The 17,483-nt window shown below is 39.4% G+C and overlaps 1 protein-coding gene across 18 annotated transcripts in view; it reads right to left on the bottom strand.

Annotated features, from left to right (window-relative positions):
- The window catches only part of pank4 (pantothenate kinase 4 (inactive)), a 116,268-nt gene that overhangs the window by 93,520 nt on the left and 5,265 nt on the right, over positions 1 to 17,483 (bottom strand). For 12 of the 18 annotated variants that reach the window (XR_013819691.1, XR_013819692.1, XM_079857508.1 and 9 more), the window contains 6 exons: positions 17,249 to 17,432; positions 16,944 to 17,036; positions 16,692 to 16,845; positions 2,025 to 2,206; positions 1,623 to 1,704; positions 1,435 to 1,535 (listed from right to left, as the gene is read on the bottom strand). Coding sequence is in view for 16 of the 18 variants with exons in the window: in XM_079857508.1 (XP_079713634.1) it covers positions 1,435 to 1,535; positions 1,623 to 1,704; positions 2,025 to 2,206; positions 16,692 to 16,845; positions 16,944 to 17,036; positions 17,249 to 17,432 (796 nt within the window). In the remaining 2 variants the exon portion in view is untranslated. Of the gene's footprint in view, positions 1 to 1,434; positions 1,536 to 1,622; positions 1,705 to 2,024; positions 2,207 to 16,691; positions 16,846 to 16,943; positions 17,037 to 17,248; positions 17,453 to 17,483 lie in introns of all 18 variants that reach the window. The other 6 variants (XM_079857502.1, XM_079857499.1, XM_079857503.1 and 3 more) reach the window with 1 other exon arrangement.

Raw genomic sequence — 17,483 nt, 5'->3', positions numbered from 1 at the left:
ATAACACTTTAACGATTTTCTTCGGCACATTTCCTTCATAAATGAAATTTGAAATTCAAAATTTTGAGGAGTCTATGGAGACTCTTTTGTTCATTGGTACATCCAATAACAGAATATTTGTAAGACATTGTATATCACCAGCTACTTCAGCGAGTAAACAGAAATGGCGGACTGCTGCGGCTCACTCAGGGTGGTATCTATACTAATAGGGCAGATCGTCACCAGTCATGGGCGGGGCTTCCGCATACTCTTACGTAAATGTAGGGGGAAATGTAGAACTGCTCTTTTGGAGAGACTGTTTATGATTTATGGGAATTATTTAAAAAAAGGGAGTGGGTGGATTTTTTTATAGACTGGTTGTTTACACACAATGTAGACACACAATCTGTTCAAAAACCTTATAAAAGTGAATTTTGCATAATAGGTCCCCTTTAACCAAACACCCATTTAAAAAAAAACATTGACTTCAGGACGATGGAACCGGAAGTTGCTAAAATGCTAACATGTTTCCTAGTTTTGGATAACAAAAATACGTCATCTCTGCAGCACTTTATTTACTAGCCATACTTAACTGTTATTTGTGGATGTAACTCTAAGGGGCTGTTCACAGAGGCAACAAAACAGTAGAGCACAATGCAGAACCACAGTGCTGCTAAATGGAAAAGAAGGCAGTGTCTTGAAATGTGTTTAAAAGCTAAACTTAGCTATGCATTTTAAAACATGGCACAAATGCATGCAACACAGAAAAAGCAGCAATCACAAGTGGCGCAATGGTCAAATACGTCCATCTAATGCATGTTTGAGTTGGAAAGCAGTTTTTTTTTTTTTAAACAGTGCAAAAACAAGTTCTGTGTGAACGGGTCCTAACAGTGCAATCAAAATGCCACCTTTATGACATTTCCCACAACAGCAACTGTCAAACATACAAGATGGAGAGTTCTTATGTACTACTTGTTAATGTGCACCGTTTGCACTCATGAAAAACAAATGCATCACACTGAGTAATATCCATGGCAGCACACGCATATTAATAATGATAAATAACCTTCCGAGACTCTTGTATTTTTAGATAATAATGCTACCACTGATTGTCACAACAGCTAAAGGTTGAGCATTTCTTGAAAGCAAAAAACATCCAGAGAAAACTCCAAGAAAATCCTGGATGGAAAAGTACTTACTGAAAACTGAGGCAAAAGGTTATGGAATAGATGGGGAAGATGGATGAGAAGAAAAAAAGAAAAGAGATGAAATGAGAACATTACGGAGAACACAAAATAGGTCATGAAGGATACAAAGCATGCATCTCAGTTGACCAAATCTATAAATATACTGCACTTAACATATAAATCCAACTACAATCTACTTTGTCTATCAAAAAAATAAAAATACTGCAGCAGCAAATTTACAGTGGGCCTCTTCTCTGTGCCAACTTACCGTTCCGCTACGAGCTCGCTGCACAGGATTTAACTCTGGAGATACACTCATGAGACCAGAGCTGCCAGCATAGTTCTCTCCCCAGCTGTACTGGTTAGGGTCTAAAAAAAAAAAAGTCTATAAAACAAACTACTCTCTCTGGAGACAGTACTAAACAGTTTTGTTGTGTATATATGACAATAACTTACTGTCTTCTTCTGCCCCCTTCAAAAAGGCCCCAATAGCACCAAGATATCCTTCATGTCTTAGAAATAAAGCCTGGACCTCCCCCTACAAATAAATCCAATTCTTTATCCAAAATATCCACAGAAAAACATAGCAGGATGTAATGAGATTTCTATCTTGAACATGAAAGTGAGAAATAACATGTAGTCATTGTTGTATTATACAATAAGAAATAAAAGAGAGTAATAAGAGACACATTAAACTAGCTATGATAGAAATCAGTTGCCTGGGACAATGATCAAATAAACAAAATATCTGGTCAGAATGGCACGTTTGACCGGATCACGTTTTCCAGCAAGCCATTTAATCATTATCGATATGTTATTACACAGCTTATGAACATTTAAAAAGTAACGGTTGGAGACCTTAGTGAAGAAGTTGATGCTATAGGTGATGGTGTGCATGGTGACGGGGTGTCCTCGAATGAAGAATCCTCCAAAATAGACTCTGGTAAGGTTATGCAGTTTGGCGTAGAGGCAGGCCAGCTGTCCAATGTCATTGCTTATCATGTGCAGTAGGCTCTTTGCCATGTCTTCTTTGGAGAACTCTTGAGTAATACATACAAACACAAAATGCCCATCTAAGTAAGGGAGATCTTATAACTGCCACGTCAGGGTTTTTCCTGGGTCAAAAATGGTCGTCAGTGGTGGCAGACGAACATGGTCATCCACACACACACAGTGTCCTACCCATGTGAATTGCAAGCCCAGTAAATCTGTCATTCACTTGTATGAGTAAAAAGGTTTCTTGTCCGGAAAAAAATAAATAATAATTTGTGTTGTAAATATAATTTATTCTAAAGCAACATTCTCATCAGTGTTCAACCAGCTTTGGTATATTCAAATCTGCATATTGTCATATCTGCACCTTTAAAGGGCATTTCCCCCCCTAATCTTATTAAATGTATGCTTTATCTTTCATTTTACTTTTACCCTAGGCAGGGCTGATCAAATTAAATATTTACACTGAAAAATGACAACTGCATTAAATAATGTTATTAGATTGTATTAAATATTTTTGAATATACAAATAAGAAACGTTGGAAAGAATGATACATTTAAACTAGGGCTGTCAATCGATTAATTTTTTTAATCGCGATTAATCGCATATTGTCATGAGTTAACTCGCGATTAATCGCATTTAATCGCACATTTTTTTAATTGTTCTAAATGTACCTTAAATTAATACTTTTCAAGTTTGTAATACTCTAATCAACGTGGGCATGGATAAATATAGATGCTTTATGCAAATGTATGTTTATTATTGAAACCATAGTCAATATAGAGCATAAGGATGAGATGTTTCAAAGGTCACAGATGTTTTTCAAAGAACTTGTTCATGTCTATTAGACACGTAGAAAGAACAAAAAAATGGCAGGTTACCATTACTTCTCTTTCTTTGCACTGAGCAATTTACTAATACAAACATGTTTAGATTTTTGCATGACAGGGCAGCTCTTCTGAAAATGCTAAATGTACATTTATTATTTATTAGCCTATTACATTGTAGTTTGTCTCTCTCTGTGCCCATTTTGATGAAGCTAAATTCTCAATAAAACTGTTTTCATTGGTATATTTTACTGTTTCTGTTGTCAAACAACGGAATGAATTTGAAATGGTGACTGAAACGCGACCAATTAAGACATAACCAGCTCTCCCTTCCAAGATGTTAAGTTAATCTGCACAAAAATTCTGATAATCGAGCCGTCGTCTGGTGAAATCAAATTCACATAAGATAAAGACAATATCTGTGCTCTGATTTCGGCTATAGCCTACTTGTAAAAATAGAGAAGCAACATAATATCTGTGCTTAACTGAGTTAAAGCGCTGCTCCTCCGCGCGAGACGCAGAGAGAGAGAGAGAGAGAGAGAGAGAGAGAGAGAGAGAGCGAGCGAGAGAGAGAGAGAGGTGCGCGCGCGCGTGCTGAGAGAGCAGTACCGGCGGTACCGGTAGATTCTCAGAAACTAAATAAGGTTTGGGCGCTTTGTTGAAGGGAAAAAATCGCTAAAGGGGTCTGCAATGTCGCTAAGTTAGCAACACTGTGTATCTCCATTTCTCCAACTAGGGGTTGGTCCACGGGTCAAACAGAAAATACGCGCTGCGTTAATCGCACGTTAAAAAAATTAGTGCCGTTAATATGATTTTGCGTTAACGCGTTATTAACGCGCTAACTTTGACAGCCCTAATTTAAACATAACACTAAACCGCCAGTAGGTGGCGGTAGACGACAGTCATTGAGTCATTCATTCTTCAAACGATTTGTTCAAATGAGTGATTCATTCAGTAATGAAAATACCGTTGAGTGTTCCTGTGAGATGCGCTATGGTTCTGCTGTGATCTTTGTTTGGAACTATTTTCGCTGCTGAAACAGTATAAAAACAGTCAATATTGCGTCTAAAATGTAAATGACTTATAACTGTTTACTGAACTGTTGTATGAAATCAATGTCACATTTTCAATTGTGATGGTATTCAGGAAAACAGTAGTTGTTGCTTAACTATCATGTGTTAAAAATATACTCCACATTGAGAATTTTTACCGGCAGTAGCCTATGTTGTTAACAGAGTTTCTTTGTGTGCTGCGCTCATTTGTTTCCTCGAGAGGCTGCACGAGCCTCAACAGCGCAAACTTGTTACCGTCAGTAATAGACATTTCCACTGATCACAACTTACAATAAATGCAATAAAATGAAAACCATTCTCTCGTTTTAGTGATTCCCTACTTTAATAACTTTTTGTTATTGACGTTGTAATCAGCTACTTGTCCGGTCGTAGTTGGGTCATATATAGCAATTCCGTGACCGTGGAGAGGGAAGGTTCGTTTCTCACTGGATTTGTCATCTATAAAGGTTAAAGAAAAAAATTAGTCGGGGTGCCCCTCACAAAAATGTGGGGAAAATCTTTGAGAGCCCATATCCAAAATGGCTGTATTAATTATCTTGAGCCTGCTGAAATGTTCCTAACTTCCTATAAATATATTTTCTTTCCAACTGTGCAATCTGAATAATAAATAGGCTAAATATATTTATCCACTAAGCTGTAGCAGTCCTATGCTCGTCTTCCCATTAACAGTTTTTTTTTTCTCTCTTTCTGACATTTCATACCTGTTGGGTTTACATTTTTTAATTAAATTGACTATAAAGAAGATTGCTTGTGTGTGCTGGTGTTTATTCCAGTCTTTTAAAATAGTTGAATGAATGAATGCTCCCGAGGTGCCTGTAACGATGTTAAATAGGCTAATGTTAGGCTATTTAATCAATAATGTACACAGCACAGGGTAGAGGAGAACGACAGTCAACTGAATATTATAGCATTTTGGGCATAAACATGTAAATAGTGAAAAGATTGACATTGAAAAATGACACAGAATGATTAAAATATTTAATCCAAATAAATAAATGTTCGTGGTTCGCACTGACGTTATTCATTTGTTCTCACTCTATTTTTTTACAGTCTATGGTTCTCACACACTTCAGCGTCGCGGTCACTGGTTTAGTGGTTCTCAACGGGGGCGGTACCGCCCCCCAGGGGGCGTTCAGAGAACAACGTTGGAAGCAAGATTTTTGAAAGGGGGGCGTTCACGAGTTTAAATATATAACGCAAATTTTTGTTCATTTACTTTTATTAATTTTAAGCATTTAGGCATTTATTTGTAATAAACACTTTAAGTGGGCAATTTAAAAAGTGTTAGAACTATGTGTTAAATTATGTTGTAAAACATATGCGCAGAGTGTGATATCATATTGTGTGTGCACGCGCGTCTATGGTGCGCGTGAAAGAATACGTCAGCAGCGCTAAATACGTCAGCTGTTGCCTTTGGCTTGCTCAGTTGGGGATATTTAATTTAATTAATCAATCAACAATACTATTGATCAGCATTACCAAACGTGGACGTTTTCCACTAGAAACAAACATTGATGTATTATTTTAATTTAATACTGTGAAGCTGCTTTGATACAATCTGTATTGTGAAAAGCGCTATATAAATAAACTAGACTTGACTTGACTAAAAAAAATAAATAAACATTCGTCCGCAGTCGCTCTAGGCCTTCTCCTGACCGCAAGTCCACCGTCAGTGTTGTAGGTAGGCACTAGGCAGTTTTTTTTTGTGTGTTCATTTCTATTGCATTACGACTGAAAGCAGTATCAATAATGTCAAAAATATGATGTGCAGTCAAGTTCGGTTGTATGCTGTTTAAATGAGTGTTCTCACCGATACGCTTGTTGTGATTCGCGGAGTTTTGATGAGTTGTATTTTGACGACTATAACATTATAAAATCTTCCAGTTTAATGCGACATGTAGCCTAAGCTATGTATCTTTCTTTTGCAACGACTCTATTATTTTTCCAGTCATAGACCAGCGTTTAAGCACTGACTAGAATCCAGCGCTGACAAGAATCAGCATTCACGCGCTCAAAAATGTGTTTCGTGCTGACAACAATCCGGTGGTGCCTAGAATCCAGCGCTGACTAGAATCACGCAGAGGAGGAATGGAAAGTTGACAAGCCATTAAAAAGTATTGACTTAAGAAACACTTTTAAGTATTGACTTAAGAAACACATTTTTTCAAATATTTTCAATAAATAATGTTCCCATTCACTCCGGCGACGAATTTTAAAATTAATTAAACTAAATTCTATTTATAAAGGTAAAACTTTTACATTTGTAGGCATTAATTCCAATCCCTAATGCCAAAATGTTTTCTTTGTTCACCAAGTTATTTACTGGTCAGGCATTATTGTTAACTCGCAAGACAATAAGGAGAAAATGACAATTTGATGGATAATTTAAATATATTCTGCAATCACATTTTGGTAATTTATTAATTCCGCCGTCACATCTGAGCGCGAAACGCTGCTTGGGTAGTTTCAAGATATAAAAATAATTAATAATACAATAATAATTTAATTGTTCATATGTGTTTATTCTTGTTCTTGTTAGTTTTTTTTATTGATTATGAACACAAATTAATCACAACAAACCAAATTAATTGTAATTGTATTAATTATACCATTGATTAAAACAAGCTGATACCAAGGTATTTTAGGCCTACAATTCTAACATAATTTTTCATGAAAAATCATGATTGTATTTATTTATTTTTCGAAAGTAAGGTTAATGTAAGCAGCTTCTTGCAATACACTCCTAAATGCGTAATAAAACCTAAGTGCAAACATTACCGCTTTAATGACCGTCCTTTATTTTTCAGTGCATTTGTTTTACAATATATGGCTATTACTGTCATGGGATTAATATTATAACTATTATTATGTAGTAGTGTAATGTAGACAGACACAACTAAAAGAGGTTTGAATTTTTCTTTGTTTAATTTGCACACTGAATATGGGTTGGAGCTTTTAATTTTGAACTCTCAAAGTGCACCAGATTGATGAATTTAACATTAAAATGCACAAAATTTTCTTACGGGGGGCATGCCCCCCAACCCCCCTAGAAGGCCCGAGGTCCACCCACCACAGATTTACCAAACATCCTGTGAGAAACACTGGGATTGCTATGTATCTTATAGCTTGTTTTTTGGATTAATCACTGTGGAGTATAGTTCAATTGTATTAATAATTTTGCACTTTGCACTATTTCATCTGTTAAACTCTGACTTATTCCTACTCGCTTAGTTTGGGGGTGGGGGGCATTCAGGGACCTGGATATTGGATAGGGGGCGCTGGCCCAAAAAAGGTTGAGAACCACTGGTTTAGACGAACACTGACCACTATCTATTATTAGCGCAGCGGCTGTCAGCTAACTCTTCATGTCATGTCATCGCACTTATTAGCATCACAAAAATAAATATACAAGAGGAAGATAAAGGAATTAGGATTCATAGATCCATATGAAGCACCACAAGTTCTTTTTACAGGCATTAAACGTGTAGAAAAACTTCCTGACATTGTTTCTCCATTTTGTTTCTTTTGGGATACGGTTTAAAGATATTGCTTTAGTATGATCACGTATCTGATCGCATCCAACTGCACAGCATCGCTCGGGCATGATAGAAGAATAGATGAATATTTCGCGACGAGCTGTATTATCACCAGCGGTTTAGCATTTTCTATTCCGTCAAGATGGCTGCTCCAAATGGTGTGACGTCACGCGGAACGTCCGGTTGGTCTGGGAACGCCCCATCACGTGATGTGAATTTAGCACAAGCCCTGAAAAGTGAAGCCAAAACTGCTCCCTGTGTTATTCAACGGGACGTGAGACCAACAATCTTTTTTCCCAAAGGTGGTTTCTTTCATTTGGTGTCGTTTTTATCACGCTGATGTAAGTTCAAGTGTCTGTTTCAAAAATAAGTTTTAGTTAGTTACGTGATGCGGTGGTGTAACGTCATGATTGACAGCTGTGATTGACAGGTTCTCTGAGCGAAGTAGTCACTGAAGCACCAACGGACATTTTTTTCGGGATCTTCGGAGGACTGAGGAGTTTGTATTTACTTTATTGTAACAAGTCTCTTGTCATACTGCAATCAATTTTTAAAAAAGTGTGCACAATGCACTCTCCCTGAGTGCATTCTGCGAGAGTGAGGGCGGAGCGTTGATTTCGCGGCTTTACTTCCTGCTCGCTACTACGCAGGTCTGGTCCCGAGATCGCTACTGCGCAGACTCAAGTTCCAATATGTCAGCGCCATATCGGGACACTGCCGGCTTCAGTTCTCATCAATGGAAGAGAGCGAACGGGCGTCGTCCATCTTTTTTTACAGTCTATGGGGAAAACATTGCCTTGGCGCTAATTGAAATACACGGGACAATCATGCCAAAGAGTTGCTGTGTCATTTTCTGTACCAATAAACAAACAAATTATGAATTGAAGTACTACATCCTTCCTAATAAACACATAGAACAGAAAAGGAGGACAAAATGGCTTTTGAGCTTTCTTTTTTGAGATTACTGTGTGAGTAGATCTCTGTGTGATATAGTAGTGGGTGTTAAACTCGTATCTGGCAGTGGGCCAAATTTGTCTACATCCCTTACGAAAAAGAACTATAGTAATCCTATAAGATTTCTATAGTAGTGTATAATACTTCTGTGATGTTCTGTAATACCTCTAGTCTATAGTATCCCAAAATACTATAGTATTCCTATAGGATTACTATAATATTTTGTCCCAAAATACTACAAGATTCCTATAGTTGTTTTTCATAAGGGATGTCTCATTCACATTAGCGTTATCAGCTGAAGGCTCGCTTGATAGGCCAATCGCGAACCTATGGAGTAGTTCGAGGTCTACACTAATACAGACTGCAGTCTGTGAGTTCGGGATAACTGTCAGCACAGTCCCTCGGCAACTTCGTACTACTGATCACCGTTTTACAAAAGGATTAATAGTTTGGAGTGAGGCATATGTACAATTGGTAAGTGACAAGGTTTTATGGAGTTATAGTATGCAACATATACGAAAGTTGATTGAGTTATAGGCTAATGTTACCGCTACAGCTACCGCGATGTCTTACCTGGAGATTCAACCAGATAACAAAATATGTCTGGAAACGACACCGGCCATTTGGTTGGGTCATTGACCCAGTTTTTAATTAAATAAGGGCAATCATAACCTATTGCAGTTAATTTTGCAATGTACCGTTGCCGGTCGGCAGGCGGCAAATAGGCAAGGCAAGGCAAGTTTATTTATATAGCACATTTCATACACAATGGCAATTCAAAGTGCTTTACATAGAATAAATTAAAATAATAAAAAGAAATAAGAATAATTAAAACAGTTTAGAAAAATAAAAAATAAAATACAGTACAGTACAAACAGTCGGACGAACATTGGCACAGTGCTCATTCAGTAAATGCATAGTTAAACAGAAGTGTTTTTGAGTCTGGATTTGAATGTGACTACAGTAGGAGCACATCTGATCTCCTCTGGAAGCTGGTTCCAGCTGCGGCTGGCATAATAGCTAAAAGCAGATTCACCATGCTTAGTGAACCCTTGGTATTTCTAGCTGATATGATCCTAGTGATCTGAGTGATCTGTTGGGTTTATATTCAGTGAGCATATCTGCAATGTATTGAGGTCCTAGGCCATTGAATGATTTATATACCAGTAATAATACTTTAAAATCAATCCTAAATTTAACTGGGAGCCAGTGTAAAGACCTGAGGACTGGTGTGATATGTTCATATTTTCTAGTTCTGCTCAGAATCCTGGCGGCAGCGTTCTGTATGAGCTGCAACTGTCTTATGGTCTTTTTGGGAAGGCCAGTGAGGAGTCCATTACAATAATCCACCCTGCTGGTGATGAAAGCATGCACAAGTTTCTCTAAGTCTTGTCTGGAAACAAAGCATCTAATTCTTGCAATATTTTTCAGATGATAGTATGCTGATTTAGTTATTGCTTTGACATGACTACTGAAACTAAGGTCTGACTCTAGTGTCACACCAAGATTCCTGACTTGATTTTTAGTTGTTTGACCCCTAGAGTGAAGGTATGCATTAGGGGTGCACGATATATCGAATCAATATCGTTATCGCGATATCACGTTGCTCGATATCATATCGAAAGTCTCGCGATATTTATGCGATATTTTGTTTATGATGCGTCCCGTCCGACATGCACCGTTGCATTTCCCCCGACTGATTTCCTGGTTCTACTTCTCCATAAACATGAAATCAAGGAGAGGGTTAACTTTTCATGCTACAGATTTCCAACAGTGGTCAGAAAGAACAGGGGAGACACTTTGTTTCACTTCTCCCTTGCTCTACCACACAGTCCCCACAACACACACACTTGCCGGCTCGACGCACACACCAGCGCGCAAGTATAAACATCAGGCCACCTGGCCACTTCATGCGTTATCACAGATCGGATAGATATCTAATTTATCAAAACGATTCCTTTTACACCTGTTCACATAAATGTGTTTTTTGCAAAACGGATATAAATTCGATCTTCAATTCCCGCGCTATATGCAGATTTAATGGAGTTCACGTCACCGAACACAGTTATGAGCTGCATTTTATATATCATCAGCTAAAATGTCAAAATCAAATACCGCAATAATAGAGAACGGCAACAGCCCTGGTAAGATAATTTCACTTCTTTACTTTTAATGAAGATACTTGTGTGTAAAGCGTCTCTGCAACTTACTTTCACTTTGATTTGCGATAGTTTGCGCGTTGGCTTGATACCGGTAGAGCTGCTCATCCGGTGATGCGTGTTGCAGACATAGCGTCGTCATATCTGGCCATAACATGACATGTAGCCTATAACACGTTCTCACACGTTTATTTTTTAGTGTTTTTGGGAGGAGTACATTTTACATATGTGGTTTCAACAACCAGATGCATTTACACTTCGTCCAGTTTCGTCTGGAATGCGGCCCAGATCTCCTCCTGAAGTGGTTTCAGCGATCAGATTCAAATCCGTCTCGAATGCGCTCAATAAACCTTATGTTGTAAGAAAACTTGTTTTATTTGTTATGAATCTATTTTGATGCGTTTTCCCATAACTTTTGTAGTTTTACATATGTTTAAAAATATCGAAATTAATATCGATATCGCAATATTCATTATCGATATCGCAATATCACTTTTTGTCAATATCGTGCACCCCTAGTATGCATTCACCTTGAGAACTTCATCTTTGTTTCCAAACGCAATGACTTCAGTTTTGTCTTTGTTTAACTGAAGAAAGTTTTGACACATCCAACTGTTGACTTCGTCAATGCATTGGCACAGGGAGTCAATGGGGCTGTAATCGTTAGGCGATTGGGCTAAGTAGAGCTGTGTGTCGTCTGCATAGCTGTGGTACGCAATTTGGTTCTTTCTCATTATTTGGCTCAGTGGGAGCATATATAGGTTGAACAGGAGTGGCGCAAGAATTGAGCCTTGAGGGACTCTGCATGTCATGGATGTCCACTCAGACTTATGATCTCCTATACTCACATAATAACCTCTCCCATCTAAGTATGACCTGAACCATTTTAGGACTATCCCAGAAAGCCCCACCCAGTTTTCCAGCCTGTCAAGAAGTATGTTATGATCGACAGTGTCAAATGCAGCACTGAGGTCGAGTAGTACCAGCACTGATATTTTGCCTGAATCAGTATTTAAGCGAATATCGTTTATTATCTTTATGAGCGCTGTCTCTGTGCTGTGGTGTGGTCGGAAACCAGATTGAAAATTGTCAAAGTATCCATTCGAGCATAAGAATTTGTTCAGCTGATTGAAGACAACTTTTTCAATGATCTTGCTTATGAAAGAAAGATTTGAGATCGGCCTATAGTTGCTTAATATGGTCTTATCCAGATTGTTCTTTTTCAGGAGGGGCTTGACAACAGCAGTTTTCAGGGAGTTTGGAAAACTCCCAGAGAGAAGTGAGGCATTTACCACTTCTAGGAGATCTGCTTCTAAACTGTTAAACACACTTTTGAAAAATGATGTGGGAAGTGTGTCAAGAGCGCAGGTTGATGTTTTAAGGTGCTGTATGGTTTCTTTCAAAATTTTGCCATCAATTTCTTTGAAATCAGACATAGTAACTACTTTCTCAGGCGGTTTGATCTGTCTGACCCCAGGGCAACTCAAGGATGTGCTGATCACCTTTCTGATATTATTGATTTTCTCAGAGAAGAAAGAAGCAAACTCACTGCACTTGTTGTCTGAGAGCATTTCACTGGGAATCTGGCTTGGGGGGTTTGTCAGTCTCTCTACAGTAGCAAAAAAGAGTGTGTGTGTTGTTTAAATTACTGTTTATAATATTTGAGAAGAAAGTCTGTCTAGCTTTGCCTAGTTCCATATTAAAAGCATGGATGCTGTCTTTGTAGATGTTATAATGGACTACAAGTTTTGTCTTCCGCCACATGCGCTCTACTTTTCTGCATTGTCTTTTCATATTTTGCACTGCTGTTGAGTTTCTCCAAGGTGCTTTTTGTCTGCCATTCTTCTTCCTGACTTTGACAGGAGCAATATCATCAATTACACTTTTAACTTTTGAGTTAAAAGAATCAAGGAGAAAATCAACAGAGTCAGCAGATATACTTGGTGTTAAGGATATAGCCTTCATAAATAGTACACTGGTGTTCTCATTTAAGCATCTCTTCTTGACAGACACAGATTTAGCTTCAATGGCAGGAGAGATCAATATATCAAAGAAAATACAGAAATGATCAGACAGTGCTACATCCTTAATAACAATCGATGAAATGTTTAGACCCTTACTGATAAGTAAATCTAGAGTGTGTCCACGATTGTGTGTGGGTCCATGTACATGCTGAGTCAGATCAAAAGTTCTTAAAACAGTTTTGATTTCTTTAGCCATGTTCTTTTCTGCACTATCTATGTGGATGTTAAAATCTCCAGCAATGGCAAAACAGTCAATCTCTGATGTAATTGTTGATAATAGTTCTGTAAAGTCCTCAGCAAAGGCTGAAGAGTATTTTGGAGGCCTGTAAATAATGATAAGTAAAATGCGTGGAGCACCTTTTAACCCAATACCCAGATATTCGAAAGACAAGTAATTCCCAAACGATATTTGCTTACATTGATAGATATCTTTAAAAAGAGCAGCTAGACCCCCACCTCTCTTAACAGCTCTGTAGACACTCATAAAAGTAAAGTTAGGAGGGGCTGCTTCATTGAGGACTGTTGCACTGCAGCTTTCTTCTAGCCATGTTTCATTTAGAAGCATAAAATCCAGGTTGTTTGTGGTTATTAAGTCGTTGACTAGAAGTGATTTATTTTCAAGTGAGCGGATGTTAAAGAGTGCTAACTTAACAGACTTACTTTTCCCCACAGCAATATTAGTTTGAATAGGCACCAGATTAGTTAGGTTTGCTGTACGGCTATTGAAGGCCTTAGACTTTCTATCTTGTAATAGAACAGCAATAGAGAAAGATACAGGCACACTGGGTTCCCGTTTGTTCTGTAAACATTTGAGAAAGTTACTGTTATCAAAACGGGGACCCGACACATATCACTGAGAGCTGGTATCAGTTGTTTTTGGTTCACCTCGAGCTGATGGAGGAGGGTGTGGGCCCTGGCGTTGTGGCAGAGGCCGAAGAGCTCTCACAGGAGGGGGAGGGCGAGCTGGGCCCGCAGGCTTTGGTGGTAATGGTGCCTGTCTTTTTTTGGTTGGTATCTGGGGGCTTGCAGCAAAAGAGTGGGATAGTCTGGTTCCAGCATGCACCAGTTCTTCCATTTTCTGTGAGAAGCACAGAAGTGGCGATGCTGGGGAGAGGGTTAACGTGTCTGGTGAAAGGGGCTGTTGCTCTGGTGTTATCGGAGGCTGTAATATGCTGTCCTGGCTTCCCTGGCTGTTTTCCAGGAAGTCGTCCTTGGGTGTTGAATCTTCAAGCAGTTCTGATATGTCTGTCTGTGGTGAGCTCTGTGGGCAGGGCTCAGCTGATATTGTGTCCGTGAGCAGAGGTTGTTGTGGCGGAGTGGTGTTATCATGTCCATTTTGCTGCTGAAGTGAAGTCCACATGAAGTCCACAAATACACACGATATTCACAGTGTTTTCCCCCACGCCGACTCCACCCTCGCCACGCCCCCAACTATGACTAGATGCCGACTGCAAAAATCCACCGCTCCCGGATCATCGGGTCCAATCAAGCGGCAACCTCCCCGTCTCTCTCTTGAAACCAACACGGAAGTGAGTTAAACTGCAATTCATCGACTGGCCACTTGAGGCTGGCTGCACAAGTGAGTCAAATCTGTATCTCCCCCATGTTAAAATTACCAACTTTACAGCAGAAAAAAACATGTTTACAGCCTGGTTCATGGGATCACGGAATCACGGAACAACGTCAGCATTATTTAATCCTATGACCAATGTTCGTAACAGCTGCCGTATGCATATGGATAGCCTCAAAACTTAGCTATTTGCAGCTCCCTAAATACAATGACAAGCAGTTTTATAGATGAGGCATTCAGCATTCGCATTTTCCATTTGGACCCACAAACTTGCTTAGTTGCACGCATATAGAGCAACGTGTTTCCACTTTCAAAGTGTATGGCAATATTTCAGCTAAGACAAACAGTTAAAAGATGCTTTGAAAGTTTAAAACTTGCCGTTGTCTTGAAGAGGCTTCCAGCACTGTGTGGCAGGGGCAGTGCATGGGCTGCACGTGAACTGCAGCAACACAGAGCTGCCTGCGGACGCCTGTCTGTAAATAATGCCGGGAAAAAACTATCGGCGAAAGCAGCAGCCGCAAATATCGGCCCGATTTATTGGCCGACCGATATATCGGTCGATCACTACTTCATAACAACTGTGAGGGGGGTGAATTTTTTTATAACTCATCCGTTTAGTTGATTAATATTTAAAGTTCTAAGGGTATGGCCACTTGAGTGACAGGTGGATTGCCGCTGATGTCAATGCTAGCCGTTTGTCTTCTGTTACTAGCCGTCACTTCACCTCAGAAAATGTTAGCTGCTGAACTTGCCATCTCTGCAGTGTTTTGTGCTTTTTTTCGAGATTATTTCATACAATTTAATACACCCATTACTTCGCCCACGGCTTAGGATTCCGTCGTTGTCGTCGAGTATCGTTCGAGAGAACAACCAGCGCTGTATTTCAGTTGTTTTCCTCTGTGAACATGCACTAATGGATGTCTGACAATTTTGTTGCTTTTTGGAGTTTTCAGATTTAAAAACGTCAATAAAGGCTCGTTCGTTCTGCTCTCACGAAACAGATAAATTATAATATGCTTATGTACCGTCAGGTGAAATCCTGCAGGTGTCGGCGCTTTCTCCGTCCATGCAATAAATGCACATCCTTGAATGAGCGTGGATTTTCTAGCGCATTTACTTGAACTTCATAGGCAATATATCTATGGTTTAACCCATTTGAGAGGCGAATTTAAAATGGATTGAATAAGCTCTCTACGAACTTGACGAGCGATGCCGCGCTGACGGACCATAGACTATAAAAAAGAGTGACTGACATGTAACGTTATGCACATAAATCACTGTCACACACACTCTCTCAGAGTAATATTAAGTTACTGCATAATACATTTTCAACTAGCAGAATAGTACAGAATCACGATACACAGTCTCACTTGTAGCCATGTCTTTTAACTATTATAATATTTCGAAGGGCAAAAACAGGAACTTTTAATTGGCTTTACATCATCAACTGTCACTTTAGCGCGAGGCCCTGTGCAGTCGCAGACTTGGTACTGTCAGTAGCATAACGTTATAGCATTACCTCCCCAGCCTGAGCTAACTCGATCACGTCGAGCTTGGTGGGTATGATTTCAGATAGCCAGGCTCCTCAGCCTCTTTGCCCATTTTCTGTTATCCGGGAGTGACGCAAGGCCAAGATGGCGACGGCCGGCTCCGCCCACTTTAGGCTTCAAAAATGCTCTTCAGAAACCTACGGGTGACGTCACGGACACTACGTCCATATTTTTTTACAGTCTATGGGTCCAATCAGAGCAGGGGGGTGGGAGATCTGACACGACATGCACACGACACGCCTGAAGTTCGCCAAGTGTGATGGCGGAGAGAAAATCTACTAACAAGCTTCCAATTCCTCGGTTATTGCTATCTATGGGTAGATTAGCCAGGGCAGCCTACCTCCGAGTCCATGGTGTTCACAGAAAATCTGGTGCACACGCACTGACGAGCACGACCTCGATGGGAGGGTGCTCGCTGGTAGTGGGGGAGGGGCATGAGAGTTGTAAACATTCAAAATTTTGGCTAAGTCGACCCAATCTGTCAGGAAAGCAGGAAAAACCCTACAAGTAAACTATTCCTTAATTTAAATACATGGTGCTAAACAGTGCATATGTAATAATAAAGATGTTAAGTATGTTGTGGCATATTCACCAGCCAAACACTCTGCTGGTCTCTTGTTTGTTTTTATATTACTTTAGACCTTCAAAAAGACCACTGCAGGTCTGTGTTATATTTCCCTCATACACACCTTTGTGAAACCAAAGACCTTTGGCTTTTTTTGACAATAATAACACTGCCCACTGGGTGAAGGGTCAAATGACTCTTCTTGGGTGAGGAAAACAGATCATAAAATAAACTGCCTCTTGTTACAATCAAAGCACATGATCATTACTTTACCTTTGTCTGTGGTGGCTGATTTCCCAAAGCTACTTGCAATGAGGTCACCAGTTAAACCCAGGGACCCATAAGCACCTCCATAGATGTCTTTAACAAGCATATCCACATTTGTGTGTTGTCCTTTGGAAGCTAACTGCAAAAGTTCATCAAACCTCTAAGACGGAGAATGGGAATGGAAATTCAAAATAAGTAAGTGCATGAAAAATAAAGAATAAACAGAAATTCCTAGTAAAAATTCACAAAATGAACCACCTTAGTTTTTGTGAGTAAAGCTCCAAGACCCCAAAAAGTTCCACCACCTATAGAGCTGCCACCAATACGCTCAAATTTGTCCTCTGATTCAACCTTCAAAAAAAAAAAAACATATGGACGCTCCCTTTAGAAAGTCACAGTCCACACTCCACAAACTTAGCATTTCTGTATGTGTGTGTGTGTGTGTGTGTGTGTGTGTGTGTGTGTGTGTGTGTGTGTGTGTGTGTGCGTGTGTGTGCGTGTGCGTGTGTGTGCGTGTAGTGTGTCAATGTCACAAAGACATGTAGACCCAGTGCAAGATGTACCTTTACTATTGAGACTCCAGATCCAATGTTTATAAGCAGGTATGGGAAGATGTCCGGGTGTGTATTCTGGAACCGGAATTCAGAATCAGCGTGTCTGGCATACACAAAAGCCTCATGGGGGATATTCTTCAGAACAAAGTTGCATCCCTTAATCAGACAAGTCATTTCATCCTCTTTGTCCACTCTAAGAGAAAAAAATATATACTACTACCATTATAACAATACACAATAAATG

This window comes from Squalius cephalus, assembly GCF_949319135.1.
Source record: "Squalius cephalus genome assembly, chromosome: 22".
NCBI lineage: Eukaryota > Metazoa > Chordata > Actinopteri > Cypriniformes > Leuciscidae > Squalius > Squalius cephalus.
Note: the sequence above shows the minus strand (reverse complement) of the source record. Positions and strands in the feature narration are given on the sequence as shown.